The sequence below is a fragment of the Seriola dumerili genome, unplaced genomic scaffold, assembly GCF_002260705.1.
Source record: "Seriola dumerili isolate Sdu_G_001 unplaced genomic scaffold, Sdu_1.0 BDQW01000155.1, whole genome shotgun sequence".
NCBI classification, from domain to species: Eukaryota; Metazoa; Chordata; class Actinopteri; order Carangiformes; family Carangidae; genus Seriola; species Seriola dumerili.
The window spans coordinates 2,044,260-2,058,780 of NW_019174410.1; the positions used below are offsets into that span (position 1 = coordinate 2,044,260).

Genomic DNA, 14,521 nt, shown 5'->3' on the forward strand with positions numbered 1-14,521 from the left:
TCTCAGAAAACAAGACAAGACATTAGAACGTTTTCCCAAAATGTCAAAACTATTTCTCTAAGAAAGTAAATCCATCCCTTCAACAACTTGATCACAGCAAATGTGCAACTGTTTTTTTCTGACGTTTTTGTCTCAGAGTTTAACACTGTGTCAGAGCCTAAGTATTGAATATCTAATTACTGCCCGGTTACAGATGAGTAAGCTCGTCTGTCTCTGCGGTGTGCGTCGCCTCTCGCCCGCTGTGAGCTGGGATAAGCAGCTACAGATCATGGATGGGCGTGTACCTTATGGTGACGGGGGTGAAGAGCATCATGGTGGTCACATTGTCCAGGAAAGCGGAGAGGATGGCGGCAATGAGACAGAGGATGATGATCATAGGCCACACTCTTCCTCTGGATAATTGGTAAGCCTGCAGAGACGGCGAGAGAGGAAGACGTGGTGATGAGTCGCTGTTAATGGAAATGAACGACCACATTAAGTGGACATCTTGATGCTTTCCCGGTGCAAGTGTGGGAGGGAGAGCTACCGAGACAAAGCGGCAGCGAGCTTTCATCACACCAAGCATCAAGTCATAATGAAACCAGAAATGATACCTGAATGCCAAATTTCTATTATGAGCAGTAGTACTAGGAGAGGTGGTGTACTCCGATTCCCAAAATAGCCATATAATATACACCAGTCTTAACCCCATGCGAGTGGCTGAGAAAGGTACTTTAATTTGAAGTGCCTGCCCTTGTCCGACTCGCACTTAAAATTCATGAGCCTGCATGATCTCCCCGTTCTCCCCCACCTGAGTGCTTCTGCACCTGAAGGGCAAAAGACGATTCAGGATTAAACCTGATCATCACCAGAGCTGCGTCTCTGACGGCAGGAAACTCTTACCTGCTGCTAGAGAGTAAAAGTTGAGAATGTTCAATTCTTTATCGTTTGTAGATCCACGATGTATTACTACAACAATCCTTAAGCAAAATGACCTTCACAGGTGTGAGGATACAAGGTTATGTCCTTAGGTTTGTGCTGAGGGGAGTTAGAATAATAATTCTTTTCATGATAAGAAACTAACACATCTGTCTGTTTCATTAGACAGTCTGGACCCAGTTTTCTGAACTTTCACTTTCAAACTGTCCATTATAGTGGCGTACAGTATATTTGGGTCAAGGTGTAAAGAAAGGAACCAAACCCTGTGAGGTTTCCTCACCGTGTCAGAGGAGTCATCAGAAAAAAGTGCGGACTCGTCACGTTTGAGCGCTTGAGTTAATTTCAGAAATAGCTCAAAGCCTGACGCCTGAAAACCAGAAGGTCGACTCCCAATACGCCACAAGGTGGAAGGTAAACGTGCACGTGGGACCAAAGGAGGTGACGTTCACATTTACTGATGTTTAAAAAGACTTTTCTGTTGGTGCTTGGACCTGAATTATTATAACACAGCCGTCTCACCTTCACCGCACAATAATCGAAGAAGCCCGTCTCTGAAAAAATGGCCACTAACACCATCTGTAACAAACAGGAGAAAAGAATCTGTTACACTCTTTTTACTTCATTATCATACCAGCGGCTTTATGACAGGAAGTGAGCGCACGTGCAAAAACCTGAAATCTGACACAGAATTTTCATTAAGGACATGATCTGCTAAGAATCTAAGTTAATTCAAATTGTTTTCAGTCAAACTTCTCAGACACACTCTTCACTTTTATGCCAAACTGCAGAACATGCTTGTTTCCATGGAGACAGTATTTTATATTGTCATTTTCCCCTCGCCCCTGTAGAAACAGGCAACACCGTCAGTAGCTGGGCAGGACGGGAAGAAAAGGCATAAATTGAAGTTAAGACGTCAGACTGAGGCGTAAAAACTCCCAGAAATATGAAAATAAAGATTTTTCTGTGTGAAATCTTGAAAACTACTCTGTCCCCAAAAGAGGTTTGTTGAGTAAATGAACATACAAGCAACGTCTTTGACTTTATGAGTCTCACCATGCCGAACAGGAGAGCCAGTGTCTCATAATCGATCCACTCCACCACAGTAACCAGACTGGGTCGCTGTGGACGGAGACAGAGAACATAATCAACATTTAACAAGATCTGACAGCGATTATTTATGATCAGATCTGTGAGGAAAAGACAAAAAGGAAAAGTCAAGAGTCAATAAATTAGTGTCAAACACATAAAACTCTGGGTGAGATCAGGAAAAATGTCATTTCCAGTACAGAACCAAACGTCCTGCCAGGTTTACACACTGTATTTGTTGTAACTGTATCGGAGCAGTGCTGTAACGCCTCCCTGCGGATGCCATTGGTCGTTTTCCACAGGCAACATTTTGATTTGTTGTTGCAGGAAAAGCACAGGTGCAAACAACAACATAAACGATGGCTCTGCTCCACTGAAGTGTCCCAGTGAACCACACAGGCCCGGCGCTCGCACACTGGAACACATAATTAGTGTTATTAATTACACCTGTGCTTTCCCTGCCTGGGTTAGGACTTTGAAAACAATTTTCCAAGATGTGATATTTCACTGACTGTTGAACCAGGCATTATGCACCTGTCTTTTCCAGTTTATCTTAGATTATAAATGCTGTTAAAGAAACATGTTCAGTTTCTTTACAGACATCTGTAACTGAAAAAAACTGGGCTTTGATTTGATTTGTGGGAAACAGAAGTTTGTAAACAACATGTTGACAACAATGAAACATCGGCAGCCATTTTGATTCCATTGATTAGGAACCACAACAAGAAAGAAGTAAGCTAAAAACCCAGCCTTGTTCAACATGCAAATCATATGACACGACTGAATACTGCCATCTGAAAAAGATTTTCACAGTTAATGTTAGCGTTACTTGTCCAATTAAACCTACTTCCAATTAGCTAGGTTAGCTAGCTAACTACCAGCTGTTAAACTCACTTTCCTGCTAATTTCAATCTGATTATCAACTAATATTTTGACAAAAATATATAATGTAGATTAAATAAGTATTTCTAGGAATCACTTTATCATTTATTTTTACACAGCTCACTAAATTAGGAGAGGAAGAGAGACTTACATCACCGATGATAGCCAGAGCAGCTAAGGCTGCTAAAGACCCCAACATGGCGGCCAGAGTGCGATGCACAATCTGAAAATCCAAACAAGAATCAAATGTAATTCCTCTGAATTGAAGAAAGCTAGTATTTAAATATTATAACTTTGATATAGTTATAAATAAACTCACTGTCTCTCACTCATACAAACAACATTTCAAACAAGCTAATGTTACAGTGGGTCAAACGCCTTATTTACCTTTGGTTAAGTTTGTTATTTTTGTCTTTTTATTCTACATTATGTTTTGGGGTGAGATGTATTTCATTTCTTTTGCCATTGTTTTGCTTTTTACTTTTATGTATCTGTTCTGATCTACTGCATCTAAAACTGCAAACTGTAATTCAAAAAAACATTTCCAAAAAATCTGGGTGAGTCAAGTAAATCTTGTTGAGGCTTGTGCTCCACCAGGTCTATGCTGATATGTCACTTTCATCTGTGTCAAGAAGCACAGAGCTTCAAGGAGATATTACACACAAATCCACGATGCACTTCAGAGCCGCTCTCCTCCACCAGGCTCCATCTCTACTCTCATGTATGACGCATCCCATTATTAAAAATTGAGGCCTGTGATAAGCATGGATGGGTTGTCAGAAAGCCGGGCTGCTCCTCTGACATTTATTCCTTTGCAATAGATTGCAGGAAAGTAGGTCACTTTATGTATATTGGCAAATACTGAGGCTAATGAAAAAGCGGGAGGGATCTGCGGCCCTTACCTTAAATTATTACAATTATTAAGTAATAAACTAATTCCATGTAAGGCAGCTTTATTGGCAGGCTTACTCTGTATGTCACATGTTCATTCTGTCAAAACAGTCATTGTCTTTAACACATGTTAACCTTGCTGAATTATTCAACACTAAACTGCGTCTCATCACTCAAAATAATAATAATTCATACAGTCTGCAGACTTTCAGACACTTCTTTGTCTGAATAAACCTGATAATGGATGTCTATGGGAGAACAGAAGCAAGAATGACAAAATACTTTATCTCAGACCTCTCCTACAACATTTCACTGGAGTGCCCATTAAAATAAGAAAACTGGCGCCCAATTACTAACAGACTGACAGATTCCTTTCTTTAAAATCGTACAGAAAAAATCACAACATCTTAAATGCGAGAGAAAGAGTTTGTGCTCGCTCATTAAGAGTCGTGTGTCAGGTTCTTATCAGACTGAAATTCAACTGTGAGCAACAAATCTTCTCTTGAGGGGAAGTGAGACATTCGCAGAGGGAGACTGGACAGAGTCGGATGACACGCCGCTGATGTCTGAATAACCACGCACTGCATGGACCTGTCCGGAGCACAGAGCGTAGATGTGCAGTCATCTCTCACATGGTCCCGCTGTTGACTTCGACACGGCGGTGTTGACCCCTGACGAGTTCACACTTTCAAATCACAGTCAGGCAGATTAACCTGTCTGATTAAAACCAAACACTGACTGGGATAAATGAGAATTACAGACGTACAGTACGTGCTATGCTACAGTAGGAAAGCTTGAAGCCGCTCCCTATTTACGACATAGCGCTGTGTGTTTACTGTCTGCCATTTGTGGCACACGACTCTCTGCTATCTCTCCCACAATGCAATGCGTCACCTTTTAAAGATCCAACGATGACGTAAAATGACAACAACTCATAAGTATCCGAGGGCATTCTATTGATAATTTAGCTTTCACTATTAAGAAAAAATAGAGCATCGCAAATAAGCGGTGAATGAGAGAGGGATTTCAGAGACGAGCTAGTTAGCATTTTATCACTTCTGTGTCCGTCATCCAGCAGTCTGTGGGTTTGGTGAATGGGTTTTTGGTTAGATGACTGAAACAAGTTTTGTTTTGTGACATAAAATACGACAGTCGTGATTTCTTTAAGCTTTCACCTCGTTTAAAAAAGGCCAGTTGCTAACGAGTGGCTACATGAGACTACAGAGGATGTCGAGGACGTTTAACGTGCCAAACATGAACATATGATCGTTTCACAGGTCCGTTTCAATATCCTCGTTGTGTTTATACTTGGAGAGGAAAGGCTTTTGTACAAGAGGTAAATCAAAACTACAAGTTGAAGTTTAGCGCGGTGACGAAAGTCATGTGACCACGGTGTAGGTTGATTGTAGCCTAACATTAGCTCTTTACTTCCGGCAATTGTATAAGTGGCGTTTATTTGTGAAGATTATCCTGCTGAACAAAACGTGCAAGTATCAGAAACTTTTGTCTGTCACAGATCTTATTTTCTGCAGTAATCAAAAAGCCAAGGTAAAAATCCCATCGGCTTTTTGTGAAGGGAACCGGGGCCTTCAAAAATACACCATCATACATCGGCAGTCTATGAGGGGCGGGGGTTAACAAAGGGTCAGGTGTCCTGCCCTAACACAGGGGTGAGAGAGGAGTCAATCAAGCACAGTCTCTACAGGCAGGAGAAGTTTCATGAAGTAAAACAAACACCTGTTCTGTGCTGGTTGATTCAAGTGTCCCAGTAAGTCCTGACAGTGCGACAGTATGCACGTAAAGAAACCAGGATCCTGACACTGAAGCATCTAAATTCTGAATCCAGCCATGTTGCACATTTCCCACTGTGCAGCAGAGACTGAACACAAACTCGTTCGTCATCCGTAGAAAAGCGTGAGCATCACGGGCCATTTACCTCAAAGATGATGAGAACGTAGACCCCGGCCAGGATGATTCCGGCGATGGCCACCTGTGTCTCCACGCTGACGAACAGCGACTGGTGGGTCATGGACAGCGGCACCACCTCATCATCCTGCAGGAAAGCCTGAATGGTGATGACGATGGGGTCACTGTGCAGCGGAGGAAACAGCGGGAAGGTAAAACAGATGTGGGTGTTTATCTTTCATGACGCATAAGCATTCACATACGTACAGAAAGTGTCAGAAAATCTGTCACGTAATATTTGCAACTTTGTCGAGGTTAGCGGCAGAGACAAAATACCGTAATGTCTCCCAAGAAAAGAACAATAATGAATCATGCTGTGGCATTATGCAACATAAATTCACCTATTGCAAGACATTACATTTAAAGAAGAAAAAGAAGAACTGGAGATGTTGAGCACATGGAGGTGAGTGTTTTTCTTTATCACCAGGGGGCCTCAGTGGGGAGTTAGTTCTCATGTCTTTTGTTAAGCATTTTCTGTCAATTAAGCAACTTTTAAATGATCTGTGGCATCTACAAATATACTGTGCAACGTGCATTTAATTTTTTGTGATGCTGATCCTTAATTCTGATCGTTCCTTTGAAATTTGCTTCATGTGTGCCGTTGCTACGACAGACTTTCTATCGCACTTTCTATTATTAATACAAAAAAGCTGCACCAAAGCTGGTCTCTGGTGCATGATTACTGTGTTGGATTGTATTATAATATACAGCTATTCATGTTTATATGTAAACACCTCCCCAGAGTTATTAATGTTTTCTAAGATTATCTAAGAACATCTCAAAATAAGGGTCTATGACAGTATTAATGTGAGGGCCTTTCATCATTAGCTAAAAAAAGGGAAAGCATACCGACTTTCACGCTTAAAGGGCCGGTGTGTAGGATTTATCTAGCAGCGGTTTGTCCAGGGCTACTGTAGAAACACGGCAGGCTCCTCCACATGTAGATATGGAGCTCTCATCCTAAGCTAAAGAACAATTCTTAGTGTATATATGATATATAATCATTATTTTCCATTTCTGCCAATAGTTCCCCCATAAATCCTACACACTGGTCCTTTAATACATTCGGTTTGTGTAAAAGTAAATCCTGGTGCATTTTCCCGTTTAGTTCATTTTGTTTGGAGTGAAAGCTGTCAATCAGTTTACTTTGATTTATGATGAAATACCTGCAGAGCTAATGACTTCCCCGCCAGCTGCAGCCTACTTTGTGTTAGCGCTAAAAAAGCAGATGTTAGAATGATAAGACAATAAACTTAAGATGGTCACTGTGAGCGTGTTAGCATGCTGATGTTAGCATTTAGCTCAACGCACTGTGGACTTCGCTTTGTTTTGAAATAAATCCTCTGAGGAAAGAGTGAAATAAAATATAAATCTGAGATGAGAAAAATAAAAGAATGAAGACTTAAATAAACCTCATCTTTTTTAGTACCTGCTGACCATCTCAAAGGTTTTTGTCACCAGTATCTGGTCACTTCGTTCACCGTGTAGAGGAATGGTCCAGTTATGAATCACCTGTTCGCAAACAGCACAATAAATGATGAGTTAGCCTTTCACTGACCAACGCTTCACAGAACACGATGCAGCGAAACCCATCACCTGGATGCTCTCACCTGCTGAGTCCTCCTCCTGCGCTGCCCCGGCTGCTCGGCCTGCTCCACCTGGATCAGGATGTACTCCTGGTTGGTGAGGTCGATCATCCCTCCCGTGAAAGGGCCTCCCACCTGGAGCTTCAGCAAGGCGTTGTCCCGGAAGTCCGTCAGGTTCATTGCTGTGGGACGCGGGTCGTCAAGAGAAAAATGCAGATATGTTGACAGCTGAGTGGACAGCTTCTTTTTGGGGCTGACATTTTGGAACCGATTCTCCTCTCTTGTTGAATGTGCCTGAATGATGTTACCACTCAAATTAATGCAGCATTCACTGATTAAATCCTAATATAGACCGTTGTGGGATAAAAACACAGCTGCATCATCCTCTTGACTGTGTCGAGCAAAGGCCCGTCGCACCTTCTTGGACACTTCTTCTTGTTTTTAATTTAATGGCAGAATCTTGAAATACTAAAATAACGCAGCAGGGAAAGGATACAGAAACTGTCTGTGGAAGACACCGCCAGCATCCTCCAGGGGTTGTCCCGATCCGGATACATGCTGAAGAACAGCTGAAACCACAAGAGTTTATTTCATTATTATACATTCAACATATGATTCAGTCTGTCCAGACAGTTCCTGCTACAGACAGAGATGCTGAGTAAAAAAAAAGAAGATTATATGTGAATATTTATTGTGTGGTGGGTCATTTTGTGTAAGTGTTGTGTGTGTAAGAGAAGTAGACTTTCTGTGAGCTAGTGCTAACCTAGTGCTAAAGATACTCAAGTGTATTCAGAAATTTGAAAGCTAAGCTAAGCTAAGCTAAGCTAACCCTCTCCTGACTCCAGCGTCATAATTTAGCTTTCTTTCAGTGGGTGAGATGGGAAGATTGATACCGCTCTCATATGTGAGTAGAATGGTTTCATTATATTATTTTATATTATAAACATATTTCCCACAGTGTTGAACTATTTCTTTAACAGGAATTAAAAAGTGATGTGAAGAAGCAACAGTGTTAATTAGCCTATGCTATAGTGCTATAATAATGTAAACCCATCCACTTACACTGCACAGAACAACAATAGTGAAGATAGTGGCAATTTTGGAGACTTTGAAGCAGCATCTGAAAAACAAAATGAGTAGATTGTAAATAGGACAGTTTGATAGAGGTCAGAATTCCCATAAGGGGCCACATATATAAAAGCAACCTGCAGGCTCTCACTTCATACTGCTGGTGAGTCTGAAGTTGAGGTTGTCCAGAGGGTCGCTCTTCTCCGAGGAGCTGGAGCGGGAAAGGGAAAGGCTGGTGACCTCGCTGCCCAGTCGATACCTCCTCTCCAGGTCCAGGGCGCTGTTGTCCCAGGGCTCTTCTCCTCCAACAAAGCTGGGGTCATGTAGGGTCATGTAGGTTATACTGGAAAACGAATAATCATTGTCAATCAATCGCCTGGGCATCAACCGCTATAGTTTCAGTGACGGAAACAAACACGGCACTGGAATTAAGGACAGCAGCTGCGATGTAAGCGCTGAAACACGTCTGTGAGAGAGAAGAAACCTGTAATCACAGTTTCATTACACGCTTTGGGCAAGTGTAAGAAGGGTTGTACAGCGATGTTATAAGTTGAACCATTTCATTAAACAACACTGCGAGCATGTTCAGGTTCATGACTAATATCAAATATTAAAACTGAAATGCATAATCTCCAGTCAGACGACACTAGATAACCTCAAAGAAAAACAGCTGATCTGTGATCTTTACTGAAGTCAGTCAAAATACCTCAGTAAAGATCAAATACACAAAAGTGTCAAGATTATATAGATAAATGTGTAAATGATGAAATAAATATAAATAATGCACAAAATATGTATATGACAAAACATGCATTAAAAGTAAAAGGTGAAAATTGAATGAGTTGTATTGAAACCATTCTGCACACACACACACACACACACACACACACACACACACACACACACACGAAAAACAAATAAGCATATTTTCCACAGTGTTGAACCATTTCTTTAACAGTAATGAAATATATGTAAAATAATATGGCTTCTATTATAATTACTCATCAATCCAACTGAACTCAACTGCTAAGTAGCTAGCTACTAGCGAGCTACTAGCTACTACCCTTCTAGCGTGCTAGCTTAATCTAAGAGAGGCTGGTCACATGTTACTTGCTGGAAGCTGACTGGTGAAAACACTGTGACAAAAAGTGACATTATGAAATAAACATGTCAACAAACAAAATTACAAACATTTTGAAATAAATACAAATTTGAAAAAAAAAAAAAAGATATTTTGAAATAAACAATTAAAATTAAAGTTAGCTTTGGTAATATGCAAATACTGGAATCATGGTGATAATTAATATTCATGGTGATAATATTCCATAACGTCTTGTTTACTCAGTATTGGACACCTTCGGGCTCCGTATCAGATTTTTTAATGTGACGTGTGAGAAGCGACTCACCTGTCATCTTGAGAGAACCTCAGCAGAGGCGACCGCTCTGATAGGTTGGCTGAATTAGTCTTTCCTCTGAGAATATTAACCACGCTGAAACTGTGTCTGGAACAAAATACAAAAGGAACACAATGAGTTAAAAAAAAACAAAAAAACAAAACAATGAACTCTGACCCCAGTGGTGAAGCCGCCAGCTGGCACATCCCAGCCGTCAATCACCAGTTAAAGCAGTTTACCAGACCCTTTCTTAGCCTGCAGGCGGCAGAAAGGCAGGTGAGCAGCTGGTGACTTGACACCTGAGGAGATCATTACAGTGTCTGTGCTCACCCTGCTGCTGCCCTGTATCCCTGAGGATCCTGCAGGCTGCGGCCCTCAGGAGCATCGCAGCTGGGTCTCACTCACACATGTCCAGCACATATACATTTAAAGCTGCTGTTTATAGGATTTATTTATTTTATTTATTTATTTATTTTTTAAAAAAAACAGCAATTCATCAAGCCCCAGTGTTATCTCAGCAATCACTCGTCCGGAGAATCGTTATGTAATGTTGTACCGACCCACTGAGCGAACAGTTAGATGGAGATCTTTCTGAAGCTAATCTGATAATCTTGAGGGGCTTTTACTCTCGGCCTGTCAAAGGGTTTGACTCCCTTTTGCAGCATTTCTGCATTTCTGCTTTGTATTACTTATATTTTTTCAAAAGTTTTCAATCGTTTATGAGCATCTTGGTGTTTTGAGACATTTTTTTTTTTTATCACTTTTCAGTTCATGTGTTTTGTGCACAGGTGATGATTCAGGGATTCATACGGCCTTACTGTTGTTGTTCTGCGTTTCTCTCGTGAGTCTGGCAGGCGTTACCAACATGCTGCAGACAGCAGGCGGCTGGATGCTTTGAATCAATGAATGCAGCGAGGGGTGTTGGATAAAGGAGTAGATTACATTAGGGAAGTCTGCCGCATTAATCCTTTTCAATACTCTTATTCAACTATAAAGAGATTTACCGTGTGTCTACAAATGTTTTCTCCCTTCTTCCTTCCCTGACACGGGTCTGATCCTGTCCCCTGGACGTGACTCGGCAGCGAGATTTCACTCTGCAGAGGAGACTCACAAACTGAAGCCAGGTCTTTTCAGGACACAATACTGACCAACAGGAAATAGGTTATAATTTGCACAACTTATTATTTTTCACCATTTGCTATTTTACGTGCGGCTTTATAATATGATGTTAACTTCTATTTTTGGTTATCTTGACTTTATTAAGATCCTTTTTGAGGTTGTTTTACAGTTTCTGTTTATTCTACACTGATGTGACTAAACCTCCATCCACTGATATACATTTGGGTTTTTTTGGCCACTTGGGGGCAGCAGAAAACTGTAAACAACACTGACATATTATCACTTTTTAAATCTATATTGTGAACGTGTTCAGCAGGAGTTGCTTATTTACATATTCAGTAGATATCCAGTATATACAGAAGTATATTTATGCAGTAGATACATGGCAACATTTATTTGGAGTTGTGTTTCCGGCCACTTGCTCAGTACTCGCTCTCTTTTAGCTTTTAGATTCCTGAGACAAATAATTGTCTGTTTAGCGGCTAAATTCTCCACTTTGTTCACCGGCTTCTCTCTAACTTTGTCTGTTTGCCGTTCGGCGCTGCGCAGCTAGTGCACAGTGTGAACACACATTACGTCGCACGCTGTAAAACCAAAGTAATGAGCTAAAAGATGCTGGAAACTTTCAGAGTAACTACAGAGTTGGATGAAAAGTCTTAGTTTGACACGATGAGTGACTCCGCTCACATTGCACAGAGTTATTTGACACATTGTTGTTGTCAAGATACTGATTACAGCAGCTTTAAAGTCTGAAGTTGAAACCTCAAAATGCAACCATTACATTCTCTCCTGGTCTTTGATGCCTTCACATTATTTTGCCATTTTCAAATAATTGCTTCAAATCTATGAATCAAATCTATACATCATTATTTCTGTGTTCCTTTCGTTCAGTCCTTTTTTATCATTATTATTATTATGATTAAACAGGAAGCTACATGCAACAGGTGAACTTTATATGTTCTCGGTCTGAATGAGCCCCATTTCCCGTCTTTTTCATGAATCTTTACGTTAAGTATTTGTTGTGTGATTGTTAAATGTCACGTTTTACACACTGTACTATAACTGTACTTGTCCTTGCAAACTCATCTCCTTGTTTAACGTGTGCACGGAGCCAAAGGAGACACACAAGTATCAGCTGTAGTACAGTCATGTGCAACTTTGACTGAGTTCATGAAACAAAAAAAAATTCCCCAGTTTAATCCCAATAACGTCACAACCACGGGCTTGAGATTAGCAGCCTCTTGAGTGACTGAGATACACACCCACAGCCACACACACTTCAACTCTGTCTGTGTGTGTGTGAATGTCCGGTGGTTTTCCACATATGCTCATACATTCCCTGGAAGATTTGACCACCACAGCCTGTGTAATATGATTCTGCACGTGTGGTTCGCATTCTTTGAACTGGTGTTATGTCTTTTTTCCCCAGAAAACCCAGTGACGAGAGAGAACGAGGGCTAATCCTTTCATCGGCACATGAGGAAAACCTGTAGCATGTAGACACAGCAGAGCTTTAAACACAAACACTGAACCAACCAAAACAAAGATCATTAAAGCGCCATGTAGAGCTGAGCGGAGCCACAGAGTCAGTGTGGCGTGATCTTTTCTATCCTTTATTAAAGCAGGAGCCTCAGTGGACGTGAGCTCTGATTATCTGATGCCATTTCAATTTTTGAGAAGAATTTTAGATTTATATTTTCAGATTCAAGGTTAAATATTCAGTAGAAATAACAGAATATTCAGGAGGTTAATCTCAAACTACATGAGCTCTGACAAAGAGGCCGGGTGTGAGGAGGCAGACACTAAACATACAGTATCTAACCCTGTTAAAGACCCGAAACCACAGTCAATTATTTCCTACAATCACTTTCCACGAACAGCTAAAAAAAAACAAAACAAGACAAACAAATCAACGAGCCACACAGAGCGTCCTATCGCCATAGAAACACACGAGCGTAACAATCCACAGATAAAAATAGTCCCTGGTGAAAACACAATTTACTGCTGTTTGAGAAACATCTGCTAAAAAACTACAGTGACAAACTAGTCAAGGAAATGATTTTAGTCTTTTTATAAACCAACATGTTCATTCATGACCCATTTTTAAATATTCACTTTATCAGTAGGAATCAAAGTTTTGGCCAAAATATTTAGTTATTTCTTTCTTTAGCTTTTCAAGGCTTCCTCTTCGTTGGTCTTGTGACCCACTGATATTTAACTCGCCTCTAAAGCAGCTCTCCTCAAATAATGCTCGAGTAAAAAAACAACAGTCATACCCATCCTCCTGTCGGACAGGGACGAAGCCCTCGCTGTGGATGACGCACTGTCCCGAGGGCAGCACTGCAGACTGCTGGAGCTTCTGGGTGTCTCTCCTCTCTGAGATGCCCTGCAGCAGACGGAGCTCCCCAAAGTTTCCCGCCACGGCCTCTGGTGACCTCAGGCTGCTCCGGCCCTGATGACCCTGGGCCGAAGTCTGAGACATCTCAATCTCCAGGTTGCTTTTGTTCTCCAGATACATGGTGAGACGCCTGCAGGGGACAAGGAGGCAGCAGATTTAAAGCACAGCACTGACCTATAATGTTGACACAGCTAACATGTTAGCAAGCAGTTGCTAAATTACACTTCCAGCAGATATGGAGCAACATCATTCATCAGTAGTCGTGTTTCTGTTTCTGCTTTTATCTCTGTTTTCTTCTCCACACATTCCTGGAGGGGAAATATCTGGCTCTTTAGATCCTTAATGCTTCTGTGTTCACTGGCTGTTTGTGTCTTTGTGCCATTTGATGCTGAGCAGGAAGTTCACAGTGGGTTTACCTGAGCTGAATACAGCCGCCTGCAGCTGCTGCAGCTGCTAACAAATCAAGAGTGTCACGATGGCTGGAAACACAGAAGCCAAACGCAGACAAACAAAGGCGTAAGTGGAAAAAGATGCTTTTAATAAGAGAAAGAAAAAACTTACAAAAAAAGAAAAACAATCCAAACAACCAGGTGAGAACAAAAACATCTCGGCATCAGGAAGAAAACAAACTGGAGGATTTCAACAGACTGAGCGCAGAGACTAAACAGACCCAAGGGAGGCACAGGTGATCCAACACAGGTGTAACACACAAAGGAGGGAAACAGGACAAAGACAGGAAGTAACCTAACATGAGACACACAAGGGGATTTCAAAATAAAACAGGAAATAAAACAAAAGTTCAAACATAAAGTGTCCATCAGGGCAAACCGCGACAATGAGCAGCTAGATTGAACCAAAGCAGTAAAGTAGTGGCTGGAATACCAAAAATAATGAGCTGAAATAGGAATAAATGTCTGTGTTTAATCACTATGAACGACGCCTTGCACATATGAGAATATTAAGTGTAGCAGCTTTAAAGTTGCAGCGGTGACCTTCTCATGTGTGCGCTGTCGTCTTGATGACTCACCTCATTAAAAATGTGTTGGCTTTTATAACTTTTCACATTAACTGAATCGCAATTATGCAATTAAGTATTAAATGAGCGTTGACTCAGAGCGTGGGAGGAGTCTGGTCGGCTGCAGCACAGGCCTGTCGTCCTTCACTGCTGATTGAGACATTGGGACATAAAGTTCACGCTGTTTTCGTCGCTTACA

The 14,521-nt window shown here is 41.2% G+C and overlaps 1 protein-coding gene across 2 annotated transcripts in view; it reads right to left on the bottom strand.

Moving 5' to 3' along the window:
* Nucleotides 1–13,427, bottom strand: part of oca2 (OCA2 melanosomal transmembrane protein) — a 44,203-nt gene extending 30,776 nt beyond the window's left edge. The window contains exons 1-12 of one of the 2 annotated variants that reach the window (XM_022751496.1): nt 13,186–13,427; nt 9,803–9,892; nt 8,548–8,739; nt 8,391–8,448; nt 7,825–7,897; nt 7,353–7,510; nt 7,172–7,254; nt 5,714–5,867; nt 3,038–3,109; nt 1,972–2,037; nt 1,438–1,494; nt 285–409 (exon numbers count right to left, since the gene is read on the bottom strand). In XM_022751496.1, coding sequence (XP_022607217.1) covers nt 285–409; nt 1,438–1,494; nt 1,972–2,037; nt 3,038–3,109; nt 5,714–5,867; nt 7,172–7,254; nt 7,353–7,510; nt 7,825–7,897; nt 8,391–8,448; nt 8,548–8,739; nt 9,803–9,892; nt 13,186–13,427 — 1,370 coding nt within the window. Of the gene's footprint in view, nt 1–284; nt 410–1,437; nt 1,495–1,971; nt 2,038–3,037; nt 3,110–5,713; nt 5,868–7,171; nt 7,255–7,352; nt 7,511–7,824; nt 7,898–8,390; nt 8,449–8,547; nt 8,740–9,802; nt 9,899–13,185 lie in introns of both variants that reach the window. The other variant, XM_022751494.1, reaches the window with a different exon arrangement.
* Nucleotides 13,428–14,521: the final 1,094 nt, after the last annotated feature.